The 21,617-nt window shown below is 38.6% G+C and overlaps 1 protein-coding gene across 1 annotated transcript; it reads left to right on the top strand.

Annotated features, from left to right (window-relative positions):
• The first annotated feature begins 1,724 nt into the window (after positions 1-1,724).
• PLRG1 (pleiotropic regulator 1) lies at positions 1,725-21,220 on the top strand. The gene is made up of 15 exons (XM_063135327.1): positions 1,725-1,829; positions 7,689-7,795; positions 8,369-8,511; positions 9,828-9,881; positions 10,556-10,649; positions 11,323-11,413; positions 11,566-11,667; positions 13,046-13,138; positions 13,442-13,591; positions 13,689-13,790; positions 14,757-14,859; positions 15,551-15,659; positions 17,500-17,639; positions 19,084-19,277; positions 20,585-21,220. Exons 1-15 carry the CDS (start codon positions 1,821-1,823, stop codon positions 20,642-20,644), a joined length of 1,551 nt encoding a protein of 516 aa, XP_062991397.1. The 5' UTR covers positions 1,725-1,820; the 3' UTR covers positions 20,645-21,220.
• The last annotated feature ends 397 nt before the right edge of the window (positions 21,221-21,617 follow it).

The raw sequence follows: 21,617 nt of genomic DNA, 5'->3' as shown, positions 1-21,617 counted from the left end.
AACTGCTTCTGCAGACTGAACCACAAAATTCATGGGTCGTGGGTGTGGCAAAGATGCAAAAACATGGATAACAGGCAGGGATCCCCCTGATTTCATATGAGTTTTGCAGCACAACCCTCCCTTCAAATCACAATCCAATCACAGAGCACATCTGCCTCCACAGACTGATCCAGAAAATCATGGTTCCTTATGGGTCCACTGGATTTTAATCCATGTTTTTGCACTGTGGCTGCACCCATGAGTGGTGAATCCCTGATTTTGGTGGTTTGGTCTGTGGAAGCCGACGAGCTCTGTGACTGGATTGTGGTTTGAGGGTGTTGCTCTGTAAAAATCATATGAAAACATGAGGATCCCTGAGCATCCTTGCTTGTTTTCCATGTTTTTGCGCCATAGCCATGCTGAGTGGTGGATTCCTGATTTTTGTGGTTCAGTCTGCAGTGGTAGATGAGCTCTGTGATTAGATTGTGGTTTGGGGGTGTTGCTCTGTAAAAATCATATGAAATCATGAGGATCCCTGAGCATCCTTGCCTGTTTTCCATGTTTTTGCACAATGGCCACACCCACGGGTGGTAGATCAAATTTTTGTGGTTCAGTCTCAGTGACTAGATTGTGGTTGGGGGGGGTTTGCTCTGTAATATGAATCATGAAATCAAGAGGAACCCTGCCTGTTTTCCATGTTTTTGCACTGTGGCCATGCCCACAAGTGGTGAATCCCTGAGTTTTGTAGTTCAGTTTGTGGAGGCTGATGTGTTCTGTGATTGAATTGTGGTTGGGGTGTGTGTGTGTGTTGTGCTATAAAAATCATCTGGAATCGGGGGATCCTTGCCTATTTTCTATGTTTTTGCACCTGGATCCCTGATTTTTGTTGTTCAGTCTGTGGAGGCGGATGTGTTGTGATTGCATGGTGGTTTTTGTGGGTGTCCTCTTTAAAAATTGTCCTCTTTTGTGGGTGTCCTCTTTAAAAATCATAAGGATCGCTTTTTGATTTCATGGATCCTTGTTTTACCCAGACCCGTATGTTAGCATGCTTCTATGGATAGCTCAAGTTTAAAATCCGACACTGTCAGGCCCATTTAAGTTTTCATGAGCAAATTCCTTGTTTTAGGAAGCTTTTTGTTTCAGAGCATTCTTGCTCACAAACCTATGAAGTCCTGATTTTTGCAATTTCTGCCATGGCACTGACTACCTGGTAAGGGGCCAGAGAGCAGCAAGCGACGTTTGTGATGCTCCCTTCGATGAGTCCCCCCCAGCTTTATGCCCGGCATCCCCCGTTTGCCATGCTGAGAGTTGTAGTCCCACACACTTCTGGGGGCACCAGGTTGGAGAAGACTGGCATATATCTTCAACCAGAAGCACTTCCCACTGAATTCATAACTCAGGCGCCAATCCTGTATCAAAGTACCTGGGCGCAAGTCACACTGAACTCAATGGGGCTTTCTTTTCAGTACCCCTGAGCAAGATGGCGCGATTAACGCGCGTAACAACCCTGTCGACCTGTCATTTATTATGTTTGTATGCCCCCCGCCCTTCTCGAAGGAAGCCGCTCGCCATGGAGCCCTGCTCTCTGTCACGGCACCTTCCGGCTCCCGAGCGACCCGGGCCGGGCCGAAGCAGCGCCGAGCCTCAGTGCGTGGACCAATGTATGGATGAGCCCGCGCATGCGCCGTGGAGGGAACCACGTCACTTCTGTCGCGACGGAGAAAGCGCCGGAAGTGGTTGCCTCATTACTAACGGACCCGGGTCCGGCGTCGGGGTTGTAGCGGTTCCGGTGAGCGATCCGAGGGCTGCAGTGAGTGTAGTCGACAAGGCAGCCTGTCGCCATGGTGGAGGTAAGTGGGCAGGATTTTTCTCCTCGAGTGCTTTTCCCAGAGGAGAAGGGAGGAATGCGGGGGCTCGTTTGCCTGTGGCGTGAGGTAAAGGCCTTCCCGCCTCTTTTTTTGTGGGGTGGTCGTTTACTGCGCTACAACTAGTTTCCCTGCCAGACCATCAGCTATTTGGAGCAGTTTGTCTTCGCCTTGGGTGCAGGCCTGGGTCTGGTTTTTTCTGCCCCGTCCCTTGATTGTGTCTCAGAAGGGGTTGGATTCAGATTTCTTGTGTGTCGCAGCGAGACTAATTGATGAAGAGGAGCTGGGGAGGATTTTCTTACTTGGCTTGAAAAACAGTCTGTAACTAGCAAAGGTAACCGTTTTGTCCATAGGGCGGGGAGAACCCAGCTTCAATATCAATGTAGTATCTTTATTATGTGCAAGCTTTCGAGATCTCTTCATCAGGCAAGATGTCCAGGACTAATCAAAAGTTCTAGAAAATTGAAAGCTTACAGACTTCTTGCAATGTTTTGGCTGACCTAATAAAGGTATTACATTGGTATGGGCTTTTTAGTATGTAATTATTCACTTTATTTCAGGTGGCTGACATGTAACCACACTGCAGAAAAACAGTAGCAGCAGCAAATTAAAATTACTTCCCCCAATGTATATTAATTGCAGTTAACCTACATAGAGTTTTCATCCATGCCTTTATAATTTCCTAAACCAGGCTGTGTTGAACCTACTGAAATTTGAAATAGAATTTCCTTTCAGGTGTGGTTTCGTTTGAGACAGTGGAGAGTCACTAACAGCATAGGTAAAGCTTTTCTATTGTCGAAGGCAGTGTAGATAGGCTCAGTATAAAGCAGATTTGTATATATATTTCCATTTTATTGGATGTGACCAATGTTTCTTGTTTTTCTGCACTCCTAAATAAATAGTACACTAAGAATCCTAAGGGCAAGGAGCTCTCCAGAGTGCTCTGACTGTGGAAGCTTCTGTCCATCCAAGAGCCCAGCAGAGTGGGAGGATCATTGGAGGCATTTTTCCTCCTCCAAAAAGGGTATTTTTGTTTGACAGGGCTCAGAGCCTAACTTCTCCTATATGCTGGGGACTGGGACTCACAGACGGTTGAATTCAGTAGTTCCATGGCTTCTCCTTTCCCAATCATGAGCATGCTCAGACACCCCGTTTTGCCCCTTCCTGAAGTCAGAATTCTGACCTTGGGAGGGGCCACCACAGGTTTGGATCTGCATTCAGATATTCTTCTCTAAGGTTGGAGTTCTGTCTCCAGCTTTGGAAGGGTAGATCCGCTGCATCCTATGTTCCCCGGGGCTCTGTCTAGGGGCCATAGGATTAGTCACTTACAGAACCTCTGTTAACTTATTTCAGAAATAAGATGAACTATATTTTATTTTTTAAAATGGTTTGCAGCAATGGTGAAAAATGGTTGGGCTTGAACTTCAATCCTTGTGGGGTTTCCATCTTAGGATCCAGTGTGCCTTATATGCTCGTAACACTTTGTAGTAGTTACAATCACCCCCAAAGTAGAGGGGTTGTTTCTCTCTATGATGTGGGGTGTTTGATGGTAATATAAAGCACATGGTGCTATTTTTTGGTTTGGTGAAAGCCTGACTGCTATCACAGGGTCTGAAAACCAGCACAGGCCAGTCAGTAGGAACAGAATGTTGCTGTATCCATGTTGTCCATACACATACAGCCAGGAACATCACTATTACTTGCTGGGTTATTCCTGCATATAAGGAATCTATGATAATTATCTGTTAAGAATGGACAAAGTGCAGCTGTTGATTGCGCTGGGCAGCAAAGCAACCAACTTTAGGGTGTTTTGGTTTTCTTGCTTTTGTTACCACTCAGACAAGAGTACTAGCTACAGACCAGGGGGAATGGTTTGGGGAACAAAGAGGTCTATCATGCATTTGAGTGTTACAATGTCTCTGCTTGGTTATCTGATCTAATGAGAAGCACAAGAGTTAAGATTGCTGGAGCACTTCCATTCACCAGCAACCCCACAGCTTTTATACATATAAATTACACCTTAGTTCAGTGGTTTATAGTTATCTTAGTAGTGGGATACAGCCAGAATATGCTTGTTGATATAATTCTGTACAGGGTGCTCCCTCTCAATGTCACAGAATACTGTTTCGTATCATAGGAATCTGACTTATACTGTGTCAGACCATTGATCCATTTAGCCCAGTATTGTCAACACCGATTGGCAGCAGCTCTCCAGGGTTTCAGGCAGGATTCTGATGTAACCCTACCTGGAGAAGTCAATGATTGAATCTGGAACCTTATGTATGCAAAGCAGGTGCTCTTACCACTGAGTTGTAGCCCCTTCCTTTCCTAGCTGTATATATTAGTGTTGTCTAGGCCTTCCTCATCTCCTTATATTTCATTAGTTCCAATCCAATCTAATGCTGGAATGTCTGAGCTGGATAGGATGCTAACTTCAAGGGTACTAGACTCCACTTTGCATGGGTGCAAGAAGCCTAAGCAGGCCCTCAGTGTAGTTGCCTCGTTCAAGGGCTTTCACAGATCCCAAATGAGTACAATGTAGAAGGAGTTGTTAGTCGTTTGGCAGCATATCCATGATGTCAGAATTGGGACCTGACTTTATTATTATTTGTTACATTTATATTATGTATTTCCTCCAAGGGTTAGGCTGAGAGTAAGTGAGTCTCCCAAAGTCACCCACTGCGCTTTCAGGGCCAAATGGTGACTAGAGTCAAAGTCTCCTGAATCCCAGGCCAACACCCTAACTACTACACCACACTGGTTCTCACATGCAAAGCTGCATTCCAAAAGCTTGACTGAAAGAACAAAACTAATGCCAATACAGAACCTTGTTGAATCAACAGTACAATGCTCCTTCCATCAAAGTGGCAAGAATACAAATAACATGTACCACAAAAGAAATATATGTCATGCAGCCTGCACATGCACAAATTCTTTGTGTGTCAAAAAATTGGAACAGACACAAGATGGGTCAGTAAAGAGACTTGGGAAGCACAAAGTGCGGGCACAGCACGCAAAATATACAGAGCATCAGTTTTAAGGTACCAGACAGAATCTTCTAGGCAATTTTGAACATACAGGTGCCCATCCTCCTAGCTGGAGAATAGAATCAGGTGGTACATTCTTAGGTTTCCATGAAAGTGCTTAAAATAGCAGCAATGTTACTTATGGTATAGGTTAGTAAGGAAGAAAAATGATTCACCTATTTATTTAAAGCTCTGCAGCCTGATGGAATGGTTATAGATAACAGTTGAAGGACAGCCAGAGGCAACTGGTCTCTCAGCAGAGGCAATGGAATAGCCCTGCTTTAATTTTCTCCATCTGTTCGGCAGCCTGATGGAATAACAAGGGCTGCTATTTAAGGAATTAACTACATGGTACTTCATGCATCTATAGGGCTTCATACATCTATAGATGCATCCATAAATGGCTTTAATATATGCTTTTGTTCAGCAATAACTGGCTGCAACAAACATATACACCCCATTACCACTGTACACAGGCACACACTTCAGTGCCTTGGTAGTTCACATTTTGAAAATAAACTGCTATGTGCTAAGCATAGCTGCTTTGTCACTTAAAAAAGGCAGAAAATTCCCGAGTCACTAACATATTTAACTTTTTGATGTATGGTATTAATGAACAGATTAATGTGGCATCTGTGTAACAATTACTTCTGTTAATCTGTTTAATTGAACAATAGTGGATTTGAGTCAACAAACATGACTAACAGTTCTGTGATCTTGGGCAGACAGGAGGTAATAGTTCATGTTTAATGTTCTGTAAATGATATCCTCTACTTTGTGGGGGGTGGGTGGGTTACACAATTTTTATGATGGCAATAACTTTAGAGGAGCTCTGACCTCTAAATATATATGAAATGTATCCTGCCAGACTGGCAGTGGAAAGCTTTTATGTTAAGATTTGCACCCAGTTCACCTTAGAATGGAAAAGAGACTGTTGACCAAAGTATCTCTCTAATACCCTTGATCTTGACTCTCCGGAAGGCGAGAAAGTTAATGTAATAGTTCATTTGGAAAGTAGGGTCAGACTTTCTAAAACTGAGCTCTTATGGATTTTGTTGCAAAGTAAACATCTGCTTATTAGAGTGTGGGGGTAAGAGTTGGTTTGCTTCCTTTTCTCATTTGTTCTTGATGCATTGTTGCCGATGGGTGGAATGTGGGCTATATTTGCTGTAATAAGAATAAAGCCAAGCTAACCAAACATGCATAAGCAACATTAGAGTAATGTTTAGTAGGCAAAACAAAATGAGGGGAACAGTTGGAAGTGAAAACAAATACAATGTTCTGAAAGCGTGCAGCTGATATAGTTAACCAGTAAACTCTTAATATGTATGCAAAAATCATATACACACTATTACAAAGTGTAAGACAAATGCATCTTGGATGGAATCCAAATATACAGTGCTTAAAGGCTGGTTGATCATATAACCCATCAAAAAATTCAATGGCTAAATATACTTTTTAATAGGATCAACTAAAACATCACAAATTTGTGAACAAATCAGTTAACTGCTAAATTTTTCAATCAGTTTATTGCTCATTACAAGTACTACTTAAAACTATTATTTTTAAGATGGTATTTCATTTCCAGTATAGCATTTTAATGGCTATTGTGAATTTATTTTAGCAATTTCTAGCCAAGTTTTCCAAATTAGTTTACATAAAATTAAAATACAATAAAATCACAACAGTTAACAGCAGCTAAAAACATGTCAGAAAATTTGGTCAAACCCAAGCCTGTTTATTTTATTTAGTAGATTAATGTTCTGCTCTCCTAGTGGAGTCCTCAAAGTGGGCTCGCAGTGTTTATAAAATACATACACACAATACAGTTAAAACAAAGCAAATCTAACCAGAGAAGGAGCAGGTGCCTTGTGTTTTCTTCTCCCCCCCCCCCCCTCCTGTTCCTTGCTACAGGAAAGTTGAAGTGGACAGTTTTTACAGCCTTTATGGAAAGTGGGCAAAAGATAACAGCTCCTCAGCAATAGGAAGAGCATTCCTGCTGCTCGCAGCTGTTTTTCTACCTAAATTCTAGTATAAAGCTTAGCGTTTAGCTTAGAAAAGAGGCAAATAAGGGGAGACATGATAGAGGTTTACAAAATAGTGCATGGTGCGGCGAAAGTGGATAGGGAGACATTTTTCTCCCTTTCTGGAATCCTGGATCATCCATTGAAGCTGATTGATCGAAGATTCCAGACAGATAAAAGGAAGTACTTCTCCATACAGCGTATACATAAACTATGGCATTCACCACCGCAAGATATAGTAGTGGTCACCGACTTAGATGGCTTTAAAATGGGACTGAACAAATTCCTGGAGTAGAAGGCTATCTATGGCTACTAGTCTTGATGGCTATATGCTAACTCCAGTTGCTGTAAAACATGTTCGGGGTGGTGCTGTTGTTACACTCATGTCCTGCTTTGTTGGTCCTTGGTTGGCCACTGTGTAAACAAAGAGCTCGACTAGATGGACCCTTGGTCTGATCCAGCATGTCTCTTTTTATGTAAAGAAGGTAACAGAACAATACCTGACTTTCCAATCCCACTTGGCATATGGGCTGATAACACTGAGAGTTGGACCTTCAATTACTTTAATAACTGAATTAAATTTTATAGGACTTTGTAGTGACCTGATTAAGAAAGAACCCAATAGTCCAGTGCGATGTAAGAGCCTCCTTTCCTGAGTTCTCTGGCACATGCAAAAGAATCTGCGCTGATGACAAATTATGGTTGTCTAGCAAGCTAAGCCAACATTTGTGGAGTCCTGTCTTTAGTTGAATTGCTATTGCCAAAGATAAATCTGCAATTTATTTCCTTTTTAGGAAGTGCAGAAGCACTCTGTGCATACCCTTGTATTCAGATCTTTGAAGAGAACCCATGACATGTTTGTAGCTGACAATGCAAAACCTATATCATTGGATGAAAGGAGGTAAGTAAGATTGCAGTAAGCTATTGGTATTTTTGAAGCTACAAACCAGTCTAGACTCTTAATGTATGGCCTTGTACTCAGGAATCCCATTCATCATTAATGCACATAGCTTTGGATCGAGCTGCTTTCTATCAGCATTAGACCTAACAACCGATTGGGGATGCACTTTGCTTGGAAGTTAAAATCAGGCTAAGTTCCCCCAACCAATGCTGTATCTTGAGCCTCCGTGGCAAAACAGCATGTTGCTCCTCAATCAATGTAGTTAAATGAACTTCCTCTAAGGTTATGCTAAATTATATTAAAATGATTTGGTGATGGTGGTGTATGTGTGCAGGCATGTACATATGTACCCAAGTCAAATCTAGAAAATTTTGTAATCCAGTATAATTCCAATAGACTCAAATACAGGTAATCTCGGTTTGAGCAAGATGTGCCCCATCGTAACTTCATATAAACAACTAGCCATGTTATCTGAACTCCTGATCATATGACCATCTTTTACAGAAAGATGGCTTTGTTATTATAGAATAATGTCTCAAAAATAAAGATATAATAAAGTGTTTTCTTATACAGCCACAAAGTTAAGATGGCAGTTAAACTTCGTACAGAGTACAGTTCTGTGCTGCACATGCCTGTATTGAAAGAAAGTGCTCGAGAGAAGGGTCCTCACAGTGTAATTGATTCCTATGGACATAAGCAATACCTTCAAAGTCCAGGTATGGCGATAATTATTTTTATATATACACACATAGATGTAGGCTGCAATTCCTTATCTGTTTATCCAGAATTAAGCCCTGTTAAATCCTATTGAACTTACTTTTGAGCGTTACTTTTTCAGCGTTGCTTCCATTCATTCAAATGTTTTTTGAAGTAATAAAAGGCAGTGATCTGTTGATTACTCATCACTGATACTCATTTCACTTTCAAAAACTGTAGGCAGTGATGTTGGTCCATAAGGGGGAAAAAATCCAAACGAACAATAATGCAATTCCTTTATTACGATTGACTGAAAGATAAAAAAGACTTTGAGTTTCTAAAATTGTTGATCAGACTGAATGGTAAGCCCCCATTTTTAAAAAAGAAAAGAAAAGGGTGGGGAGAAATGAATGTTGCTGTTCCTGATGAAAAAATGTCATTAATAGTTTAATATCGAGTATGAAGTATTCTTCAGCCTTTTCAGAGCTGAGATGCACCTTTAGCCCAAAAATGCAATTGGGAATCCACGATAATAGATTTATATGGTGGCAGTTGCTATTGTGACTCGCCTTGAGACCTACTAGTAGTATGTTATGCAGATTTTAATAGGTTACATTGTGCTTAGTGCAACAATAACTTTGATTTATCTAAAAGATAGAAAAGTATAGCTGTTCTCCATCTAAAAATATAAAAATAAGCACTTATTTGTCGTTGTCTTGCAGTGATCAAAATAGTTCCAAATAAGTGCTTGTTTTTATATTTTCAAAAATAGAGCAACCATAGTTCTTTCTTCCGTAGCCTTTGGTGTAACCTCAATTATTTTTGTACCAAGCGCACCCAACAGTGCAATCCTAAACCAGCTTAGTCAGTTGAAGCGTATACGATTCTGCATAATATCCACTATTCAATCTTAAGCTATTGGAAATAGATATTTTATTATTTATATAGCCACATATTAATATCAACTTTTTCTCTCCTCCCCCTTCTTTTTTGTGGGGGATAGTTACTTATCATTCAGCCTGCTGAAAGTTTTGATGAATTCAGAAGTTTCCTCACTTTGACTTTTTAGATGCTCTTTATATAAGTATTAATGGTATTGTTGCTTTTGGATTATTTCAAATTCAGTAACAACACTTGTTACAAACTAATTTTAAAGTGTGAATTCCTCAGTTTCTTGTTAAGGATATACACAGCACATGACAAATATGTTTAGAAGGTAAACATTAGCAGCTTTTCTTGTGTGTGAATTGTAATGAAAATTGTAGGTTAGGATTCTAATAAAATTTGTGTACTATAATCCTCTGTAAAACAATAATTAACAAATTTTACTATCTAGGGGAAGATAATGAATACTTGATAACAGGAACACATCCGTATCCCCCTGGGCCTGGTGAGTAAGCTTTTGGCCAAACCTATATTAGGTCTGGGTGAAATGGTGGTATTCTAGTATAAAATCTTAGGCAAGATACCTGTCACCATGATGTAATACTTAGTAATTTTTGTAAAGCTGGAGGGTTCGATCCCCAAAAAAGGTTTGGAAGAGTAACTGGACAGACATTTTAATGCTTTTTATATAAGTGGATTATGCAAGTAATAATACTGATTTCATTGAGAGTTTTGTTTGCTTAATGAGTTCCCTTTGTTTTACTTCAGATAGAATACTGTTGCCAGTGTGCTTGAGATGTTTAAATGTGTTTGAAAGCATTAGCTTACTTGAAATTCAAAATATTTACGTATTCTAAGCAAAGAAATTTGGGTATTGCCATGATGTCACTCACTGACAATTGAGACAAATAGAAAACATTTCTATTATGGTAGAATTCTGAATCTAGGTATTTATGTGGGATTCTAAAGAATTTTACAGTTCAAGCTCAATTTGAGTTTTTGACTCTGAAGCTTGTTGTTTTTAAAGAACCTGCACGGGGGAGAAAGGAGAGGGAAATCCACTCACCTAATGTTGGATTTAGCTCATAAGATTTCAAGACAACTTTTGTCAGGAAAAAATGAACAATAATGATTTAATTAACTTGGTATTAACCTTTTTTCCCTTTTTCTTTTTACAAGGAGTCGCATTGACTGCAGACACTAAAATCCAGAGGATGCCTAGTGAATCAGCAGCTCAGTCATTAGCTGTTGCACTGCCTCCTTCTCAATCCAAGTAATGTTATTTTATTAAAGTAAAAAATCTGTTAAATAAGTAGAATATTTTTTATATAGAATACAATCCAGAGGACAAGTGATTCCACTTGGTATTTCTTAAAGCACAACAATGTACTCAATCTTAATTTGATCTTCATAATTTTTCATAGATGCCATGTGGATACGGATGGCCTCATTCCTTCCTCTATATTGAGTTGTTAAGAATAATAAAATATTGTATGCTGTTTGATGGGTGGATTATGCTGGAGACCCTTCCATTTTACAGTTGATCAGATACTATGTATCCCCTCCTTGCAGAGGAGAGAAGAAAAGAGGAACTTTGGATTATGTGGTAGTAATGAGCCACTAAATTATAACAGCATGTTACGGTCTTTTCTCCATTCTTGTGTGAATAAGCCTTTTGAGTACCTTGAAGTTTCTTCTAATGAGAATTTGCACAGTGACTAATGATTTGAGCAGTGAGCTAGGAAATCCTGGTTTAAATGTCTCCTGACCCATGAACAGTGCAAGCCTAACCTTGCCTGCTCAGAAGTAAGTCCCACTGAACTCAGTTGGATTTACTCCCTAGTAAGTGTGTTTAGGATTGCAGCATAAATGGCTTGATCCTTTACTTTGTATGGTGAAGTATCTTAACATTTTCCTTGCTCCACTTTTTTATCTTCTCTTTCCAGAATGGAAGCAAATCGAACTGCAGCTGGTGTAGGTGATATATACAGACATGCTGGGATTGCTGAGCGTTCACAGCCTCCAGGTTTGACTATGGTAAGTCTCATTGATAGAAATCCCTTAGCTGCAATACTACCTAAATTGGATTCCAGTTTGCGCTGAGTATCAGGAACCAGTGTTTTGTAACAGAATTACACTGTATAACCATAGGATTGTTAGATAAATTAAAACTTTTCTTCCATTTATAGGCTATGATGGAAGCAGGTGGGAATAAAAATTCTGCATTAATGGCAAAGAAAGCTCCAACAATGCCAAAACCACAGTGGCATCCCCCATGGAAGCTGTACAGAGTAAGTAGTAAATAAATTAAAAGATAAATCTTAAGATAAACAGAATGCTAAAAACTGGCCAGGTTTGGATGTAATGCTAAACCATAGTTTAGGGTTACCAGAATGAACCAGAATCAAAGCTTGGATTCGAGTACTCTCCCACCATTTCTACTCCAATGTGCATTAAAGGAGGAACTGGAAGCATCTGCATTAACATTAAAACTAACTGGTTTGCCATTACATCCCAAAAGGGCAAACTGGTTTATTGAACCAAGCTAATCATCTTGTAGTTTCTGATCCTGGCTTGTTTCAATACATGTTAGTTTAAGCTAGCTGCAGATCCTTTGGTCATTTAAATCAGGAGGTGGATGCTTCCAGACACCTCTGGTGTGTGCTGGAAGAAGAATGGAGAGGAGGTTGAATGCTCAAGCCACAGGCTCGTTCACATAATACAAAACTATGGTTTATTGTTAGATCTGAACCAGGCCATTATCTAGTCTTCCTACTGTCCAGTATTGGGCAAAAGGCGGGATACAAATAAATATAATAATAATAATAATAATGTCTGCAGTTTCAATTGTTATTAGGCAAAGGTATTGTTATTAAGCAAAAGGTTGCTTAATGAGGGGGCTATAACAGCAATCTCTTTCTGATTTTCTTCCAGTTTGTCTGAATACATTTGTAAGCTTATATGCTTAGTATCTTTGTAGTCTGGAGAAGCTATCAAAAAAATTTGGTTTTTAAAAATTGTTAAAAATTTGCCTGCAAAAGCATTGTTAGTATTAATAGTTGTGTACTGATATGTTTTGCCTAACATACAGCAATAAGTTTAAAACAAAACATGAAATATGTGAATCACAAAGCTTTGTGGCCATTTTTAATATTAATTCTTTACATGTTGTGCCATATAGTCTGATGTATAGTGAATTTTAGTACTGATGTAAAAAGCATATGAATGTTCTCCTGGAAAGTGATGCTCTGCTAGGTTCCGAACAGAAATAAGGAGGCAACATGCAGAAAGCCCTGGGTGTTTTTTCTGTTTTTCTATTTATTGGCTCATATGTGAATTGATTCACTTGAAATTGGCACTGAGTTGGGGGGTGGGGTGGGGGGAAAGATGCCCAGCAATGTATGTGCTGGTTTGTTCTTGGATTGTCAGTACTGTGAAATCTTTATGGCATTGGCAAAACAGTCTAACCTGAACTGCAGATTATATTACCAACTGTGGTCAAAATCATAAACCATGAGCTATATCTAATCGGTAATTAGGTATAGCTTTGAAATAAAGTACATAAGCAAAACTCCATTCTTATATATTTTGTCATAAATGGACTTGTATATAACTGCTTAATATTGATAATCCTCTTTAATCAAAGAATCCATTTTGGAATACTTGCAGGTTATCAGTGGACACTTGGGCTGGGTGAGATGTATTGCAGTAGAACCAGGAAACCAGTGGTTTGTTACTGGCTCTGCTGACAGAACTATAAAGGTAAGAGGTACCAAAGAACTGACTTAATTGTAATCTGGTGCCATTGACATTATTTTAGCTACTGATAAGTTTTCCTGAACAGTCCACTTCAATTTGATTGCCTTGTCTTTCTTTCTGTACTCCAGAATTTTGGATTGCACCAGGGTGCGGAAACTAAGATATTTGAATTCTCAGACTCTACTTTCATGTAGGAATATATTTTGCATGCTAGTTAGGTCTTTGAACTGTTGGCCTCAATTTAATTGACAGTCTTTGATGTCTGGCATTTGCAAGAACATCAAACGTTTGCTTCTCTCACTGCAGATCTGGGACCTTGCAAGTGGCAAATTAAAACTGTCTTTGACGGGACATATTAGTACAGTTCGAGGGGTAATTGTGAGTGGAAGGAGTCCATACCTCTTCTCTTGTGGAGAAGATAAACAGGTGAAATGCTGGGATCTTGAATATAATAAGGTAAGTAAAGCACAATGGTAGCTGTTGAAATCTTTCAGTAATTAAAATGGTCTTTTCATGGAACATCCAGTTTTAACTGAAATATGTTTATGTCCAGGTTATTAGGCATTACCATGGTCACTTAAGTGCTGTCTATGGCTTGGATTTGCACCCAACAATAGATGTGCTTGTAACATGTAGCAGAGATTCAACTGCACGTGTAAGTAAAATAGGAATGTTTAAGATATATTTTAACTTTGTCTCGATGTGTAAAACAATGTTGAAATCATCTTCTTGACACTATTTACATTTCAAAAGTTACAAATCTTGCTAAACCTCCTTGTATAGGGTTGAGCCTTGATCAGATATCAGTCATACATTGAAGAGTGAAACTTGGCTTTTGAGCAAGAAGACAAGAAGTTCTTTACCTTATATGGAGATGGTGCACCCAGTTTTGGAGATTATCATTTGGAAATACTTGCTGCAAGTGCATAGTTGCTTCTTAATAAGTGTAGTTACAGCAAAATACACTTCTGTCTTCTTCACACAAGACTATTATGTGTGTTATATCATAATTTTTCTACACAAATACTATCTCCATATAGAAGGAAAAGTCCATTTGTGAAATAGCTCTTAGACACATGTTGATGCTTTCCTCTAGTTTCTTCAACTTCTAACACTTGACTAGTAACATCTTTTTCTGTACTAGATTATTTGATTCATTATCTTTAGGGGCATTGTGGTGGGTTGCAACTTATTTCAATAAAAGCAAAAGAATAAAGATAGAAGTTAAATTTTCTAAGGCTGCCTGTGACACATCTCTTTAAATTTTCCTAGACATTATTACCAAGTGTTCAGTATGATATTTGTGGAATAATAATAAAAAATGATTTACGGAAATGATTCCTAAATGATTGGCTGGGGTTTGTAAGTGGATTGAGGGAAGGCTGCTAGGTATTGGAACAATATAACATGGGTTGATGGGCAGATGAAGAGTTCACATTCGAAATCAGAAGCATCCTGAGTGATAATGGTATCTCTGTAACAAAAAATAACTATACAGGAAAGGTTATAAAGGGAGAGGTTGCATACTAAATTGGTTTCGCCATTGAAGATTATGAACCAGCCTTTGGTTGCTGAGGACTTTGTACTTACAGTTGTTCAAATTTGTTTGCAATCTCATTAGATTTGGGATGTAAGGACAAAAGCTAGTGTGCATACGTTGACAGGACACACAAACGCTGTGGCAACAGTGAAGTGCCAAGCAGCAGAACCACAGATCATCACAGGTACAATGAATGTTGTTTGTCAAAGTGGAACACCATGCAAACGACGTATCAAGCTGTTCGTTGCTGTAGCCAGCTTGTGTGCAGATGCTGCTACGGTATGCTGGATTCAGCTTTTTGCATTCTACTTCAATGGGCATTAGACCCAAAAGCTTAAACGTTTTAAATAAATATATAATGCTGTTTGTAAGTGGCTACCCCTGGGCATAAGAACTACATGTAAATGATAATGTTTTCCATGCCCAGAATCCCTTTGGAAATATATATTGGGAGCCAGAAAACCACTGTTGATTTGCAAGGACATCATGGATTGTAGCTGAGAGAACCTGTTGAACATTTTGCCAATTGTCTTGTTTGCAACTGTAGGCTAGAACCAGGAGTTCTTAGGATGCATTGGGAAATGGTAATGTATTAACCAATAGAGCATGTTTAATCACAGATCTATGTACTTGAAAAGGGAGAAGTCTCTTGTTGCTGTTGAATAAGACACTTGAATCTTTCATACAATTAAGGTAACCCCAGGAACATATGATGTTGCTTTCTCTACAGGGATTCTCAAAAGTGGTGTTGAAATAGAGAGACTTGGAAGTGCAACAAAATTGTGGTGTACAGTTCTATAATAATGCTTAGTTAAGAGGTGTTTATACTTTTGATATACCTTTCTAAAAAACACACATCCTTTTTTTAATTGCAGGAAGTCATGATACCACTATACGACTCTGGGACTTGGTGGCAGGGAAAACTCGGGTGACTTTAACAAATCACAAGAAATCAGTAAGAGCAGTTGTACTGCACCCGAGACAGTAAGCTTTTTCAGGTCTTTTCCTATGCTGTTACAATATGGTAACCATAACCCTGCATTTACTACAGATGAGTTAGGCAACCTTGCACAAATTCAACACTGGTTGGTTGTTTCCCTGTTCAGAGGGTTAGCAGACCTCGTTTGCTCAGGCTTCTGTAACTTATTACATAGCATCATGGCTAATTCAGATGACCACCCCCCACGGGGCCTGTGATAGTTGCTTGAAATTCCAAGGGGGTTTGCTCACTGTCCCATAGCCAGCCAATTTGTGTCCAAATGTTTTCAGCTGCAGTCCTGTGCATACTTGCTTAGAATATGTCTCGCTGAAATCATTGGAACAACTTGGGAGTATATTTGTTGTATTTATTAATTCTTACATTTATGTTCTTCCCTTTCTCAACACATTTTATCTTCATTTTATGTGCACATCAATCCTGTGATGTAGGTTAGGCTGAGAAATAATGACTGGCTCAAGGTCGCCCAGTGTACTTCGAAGCAGAGTGGAGATTTGAATGTGGATTTCCCCATCCTAGTCTGACACTGACCACTACATGTATGCATGGATTGCTATAAGCTTTTTGTGTGTTGGTCCAAACCTTTTTCGAGCTGGAAATAACCTAATAGTGCCTGTGTCAGTGGCTGTGTGCGATTAACTAATGTGGGCAGAGAACCTACACACACACACACACACACACACACAGAGGAATTTCAGTCTGCTAGCAACTATCAGCCCGGTGGTGGTGGTTGTTATTATTTATAATACTTATTTACCACTTCATATTTCAAAATCCCTAAGTGATTCGTGTTAAAATACAACATAGCAATATACAAACAATAATGTAATATAAAAATGATAATAAGTAAAAATTTAAAAACAACAGTGACAAATAATTAAAACGTGAAAAAAATTAAAGTGTCACAATGTCATAAAATAGGGTCATAACAGAGTCCTTCATAGGTCAGAGAAAACCTGAGTGAATGAGATGCTCAAAATGTCTTACAGTTGTGTTTTGTATAATGTTATGGTTTGTATTTTTTGTAAATTGTTACAAACCACCCAGAGAGCTTCAGCCACTGGGCGGTATAGTAATGAAACTTGTCGTCATCATCATCTAAATTTATACATTAAAAAACAAAGTAAACTTCTTATATAGACAGGCAGATACCTTCTATCGTTCTGCTTACCGAATGGAATCAGTAGCTATTCATTTGAAAATAAACATGCTGTAGTCTTGAACCGACTGATACTAGAGTATCCCCACTGATCCAAATGACAACATCATATTAAATTGTTCATGCAATTATTGTGATCGTCTTGTTGTAATAGACCTTTTAATTGCTTTGCTCAAATTGGACTCATACCTATATTGAGATATTTTATCTCTTACAGCGACAACTGTGTTAAATAAGTGCAAATTAATGAAACTAACATGATGGACAGGATCTAAAGAGCCTCCCATGAGATACTCTGCTATCACACCAGGATTATACTGCCCTCCTTTTAACTGCAATCCTACCACCACCACCCAAGAGTTATTTGTGAATGGCAGCTGGCCTTCAAGAGCAGGATTTGATGCAATGGCAGCTGAAAAGCAAAATTGGCAATTGCTGTGCACATTGAGAAGTGATTTCTGCTCACTGGGACTTAAATCAAACTTAAATCTATATTCAGAAATACAGGAATAATATTTCAGCTACAATGCTTAAAACATTGGAGGAAATATTTCCAGCATTGCAGCTTTAAGAAAAGTGAAATTTTGAAATAGTTAATTGAGTACAATAGTCTTTTGCGAAGCAGACTTTCAATACTTACTGATTTCTTAACACGCATTTTGTTACAGGTACACTTTTGCATCTGGGTCACCAGATAACATTAAACAGTGGAGATTCCCTGATGGAAACTTCATCCAAAATCTTTCTGGTCATAGTGCTATTATTAATACGCTAGCTGTGAATTCAGATGGAGTTCTAGTTTCTGGTGGTAAGTAAGAATTTACAAGTAGTTTCAGTTGAAAGAATCCTCTTTCTCTGTTGTGTACTGTAACACTCTATGCAAGGCTGCCTTTTGTACATTGTTTGGAAACTTCGAATAGTTCAGAAAACACGCCCTGCTTAGCAATGGGAATGAGTCCAGAGACATAGAACACTAGTAATGAAAGAACATAGTTCATTCCCAGTTTACTTCTAGATGCTATTTTGAAGTGTAGGATTTAGCCTATAAAGTCATCAGTGAACTTGACCTAAGTAACTTTAAGGAATATATCCTTCAGTATGAGACTTCTCAACTCCCCATCCTGTAGATATCTGAAGTCTGATGGGAATAAGGACAAGGCCTTAGTGGTGACTGCTGGATTATTGGACTCTCTGCCAAAGGAAGCATGTGAAGCCATAGTTCCCCCCCCCCCCAAAAAAACCCACCGTGCAGTAAAGGCTATTATTCCAACAAACATATGTGGAATAGTAATTGTTTTTCTTTTCCAGCTGTTGTTTATTGGAACCTGTTTTACCAAATAGTTTTTTTAACCAAATAATGAATACAAAGGTGCACCAATTAATAGGGCATCTTTTTTCAAAGTATTATTAATAATGATGCTATAATTAATCTATTTAAAATAAGTACATGATGTCCAATAACCATGTTCTCATAGCAGCTTACAAGAAAAATAAAAACAAATTAAAGGTATATATGGTAAGTGAATAAAACAGCCTCTCCTGACCTGGTGCCCTCTAGATTTTTTGAAGTACAACTCCCATCATCCCTGCCTACTGACTGCTGGCTGGAAACAGATGGGAATTGTAGTCCAAAACATTTGGAGGGTGTCAGGTTATGGAAGGCTGGAGTAAAACATTAAGGCAGCATTAAAAACATAGTTCAGATAAAACACATTTAAAGCAGGAACAGATTAAAAGGCTGAGAAAAGAAAAGGATCTTTGCCTGGCGCCAAAACGATATCAAGGCAAGCCTCTCTGGGGAGGGTGTGTAATTAAAACAGCCACTAGCTTGGTGCAACTAGAGGTGGCTGGAGATGATGGGAATTTTAATCCAACACATCTGGAGGCCTATAGGTTGGGAAAGACTGGCTTAAAGTATTTTGAAGTATGCTTACTTAAGAAGTACTAGTACCTTTGTGTAAATTTAGCTAAACATTTAATCGTGCTGCATTCCTATACATGACGTACCTGCAAGTAAGTCCTATTGAACTCAGTGGGTCTTCCTTCTGAGTAGACATGCATAGGATTACACTGGGGTTTTTTTTTTAATGGGAATGGATTTCTTTTGTAAGAATGGATGTATGCAGGAAGTCTGCCTCTGTATTAAATAATGACTTAATGAATGTGAATGTTATGGCTTTTGACATATTAAACTTGGCACAGTTCCTATACACGTTTGAAAAGAACCATATATTTCACTGTTTCTTTTTCAGCTGACAATGGTACTATGCATCTTTGGGATTGGAGAACTGGGTACAACTTCCAGAGGGTGCATGCAGCTGTCCAGCCTGGCTCATTGGACAGTGAATCTGGAATATTTGCTTGTGCGTTTGATCAGTCTGAAAGCAGACTTCTTACTGCTGAAGCCGATAAAACTATAAAAGTCTACAGAGAAGATGATACTGCGGTATGGATACATATTCTTGTTAAACAGTATATTTTACACATAAAACTGGCTTTAAAATACTCTTAGGACAGATATTCTGGAAGCATTATCCCTAAAAAATGCTTACTTCTAAAGCAATTACTTATCAAGTAAATAGAGGCTGAAGGCATACTTCAGCCATAAATACTATCCATGAGATGGGGGGAAATAATAAAAAAGCAATTACAAATTGAGGTCAGCTAAGTTACTTGGTTATAATATTCCAACAACTGCATGAAATAAAATGCTTTCTAATTTCATCATTCAGTCTGAATAAGTTAGCTTTTAAAATAGTTAAAATGCTCAAATGCTGTGCATTTATTCAGCATATGTGTGTATTATTGAAAAGACTTAATATTTGTGTTGCAAAATAGAAAAGATTCTCCGGAGGTGTAGAGTAGTGCTATAATTTAATGGCAGGCAGAAATGTTAGCCGGATTGGTTATGTGCTATGCTTACAGCACAATCGTTTGCCTATCTACTCAGAAGTGCCACTGAGTTCAATGGGCCTTACTTCTGGGTTATTGCATATAGTATTGCAGTCCTAATATCATATTTTGTAGGTCAGAAAGCTGCATTGTTAGTCCCAGCATGGCAGCAATATTCTGATATACAATGAAAGACAATACAACCGGACAAGCAGCTTGTTTATAGGGAATAAAATCGCTCTTGGATTATTTGTCAGGAATCTCTGATCAAAAGAAACTCTTATATTTTCAATTGCTTTATTAACTTTCAAACAAAAAATGTGTTCTTGTATGTCTCTGCTGAAGCTGTGGTGTGTTTTACCCTCTTGAGTGTGACCTTGAGTCTTTAAATTTCAACAGTTTCTGTAGTTTCTATTATAAATATCTAGAGTTGATCTAATAAAAACTCCCTGTGTGTTTCCACACCCATTAAAGTTGGCGGAGAAGTAGTGGACATTGCTTTTGAAGATCAGACATCAAATCCTTCCTGAGTTAGAACTTAATTGGGTGAGCTAGAGCTGTCTGAACTGGTGGGCTAACTCACAAGAGGTTTCTCTGGATAAATTCTAATACACGTGTGCTTGTGTGTAGATTTAAATGAAAACATTATGCACATCTATTTATAATGGACCGAAGCAGATAACTTTCCCCTCCATTAATGGCAATATATTTCATACTGACCTCTTAAATTAGGTAGTTTGAACCAATGTATCAAGTGAGATTTCACAGTCAAATTGTCTGGAGGTGATCTTATTAAACATGCTTGTGTAAAGTTAGAATTGGGCTAGAATTCCAATCTTTGTTTTTTAAAAATATTTCTAGACTGAAGAAACTCATCCTGTCAGCTGGAAACCAGAAATCATCAAGAGGAAACGATTTTAATGAGAATCCACCTGCAGAGCTGTGCCATAATCCTGACTCTGACTACAAAGCCTGAACTCTGCTAAAGTCATTGCTTTGTTCAGTTTGCAGTTTTTATATTATATATGGCTTCCCTCTAGGATTTTATCCTCTCTCTGATCCCAGGAAATCAGCCGCAGCTGTTACACACGTCTGAAGAAGTCAGAGTTCGTTTAATAAATTGATAATGTGCTGGTGATTATAGTCACCAAATGTGTGCATGTCATTCTATGTGGGCAGAAGGTAGTGAGAGACTCTTCTGCTCTTTTATTGGCTTCCCCCTCTCCCTTTCCTTTGATGGAGAAATAAATATTTAAAATCTTGAACATAATTTTTCTTTTTTAAAAAGCACCTCTCCTATCTGGTACTTTATCCTACTGGAGTAGGTTACTATTAAAACCGAATAGTAAAGCTATCAAAAGGGGGAGGGGAATGCCATTGTAGTAATGATTTATGTCCTTAATACAATGTGCTGCTTTGTTGAGCTGTAATGCAATAAAATATAAATTTCATTTCCATTTTGTTTGTGGGCTTTAGCAACTAAAATAGAGAACTGAACTTCTGTGCTCTTTTGTGTTGTACGTACATCATTCTGTTTCAGAGTCACGTCTTAATTTTGTCTACCCCATATCAGAATCCTACTTAAAATTTTAATGAAACAATCTCTTAAAATATTTTCTGATGTGTGTTTTTTCATTCTCACTTCACAAACCTTAAAAACACTGAAAGTGAATATAAAACTCTGGAGAGGAGATAGACTAGCAGCTCTGAAATGCCACATGTGTTTTGGCTGGAATCAAAGTGGAAAATTCTTTCACTTACGTAGGAAAGGGTTACTGGTTTTGCTTTCTGACTACAGCATTTCATGCAATGTTGAATCCTTTGTCTGTTGGGCCTTGTGACTTTCAGGTGCAGCTTTTCAGAAGGGGAAAGAGGCTTCCTTAGGAGGAAGGGT

Source organism: Elgaria multicarinata, chromosome 10 (genome assembly GCF_023053635.1).
Source record: "Elgaria multicarinata webbii isolate HBS135686 ecotype San Diego chromosome 10, rElgMul1.1.pri, whole genome shotgun sequence".
Lineage (NCBI taxonomy): Eukaryota > Metazoa > Chordata > Lepidosauria > Squamata > Anguidae > Elgaria > Elgaria multicarinata.
This window is presented reverse-complemented; position numbering and strand designations above follow the sequence as displayed.

Coding starts and splice junctions, on each gene's coding strand:
- PLRG1 (XM_063135327.1), top strand. Junction 11,414..11,565: donor AGCCTCCAGGTTTGACTATG/GTAAGTCTCATT, acceptor TTCCATTTATAG/GCTATGATGGAAGCAGGTGG. Junction 14,860..15,550: donor AGAACCACAGATCATCACAG/GTACAATGAATG, acceptor TTTTAATTGCAG/GAAGTCATGATACCACTATA.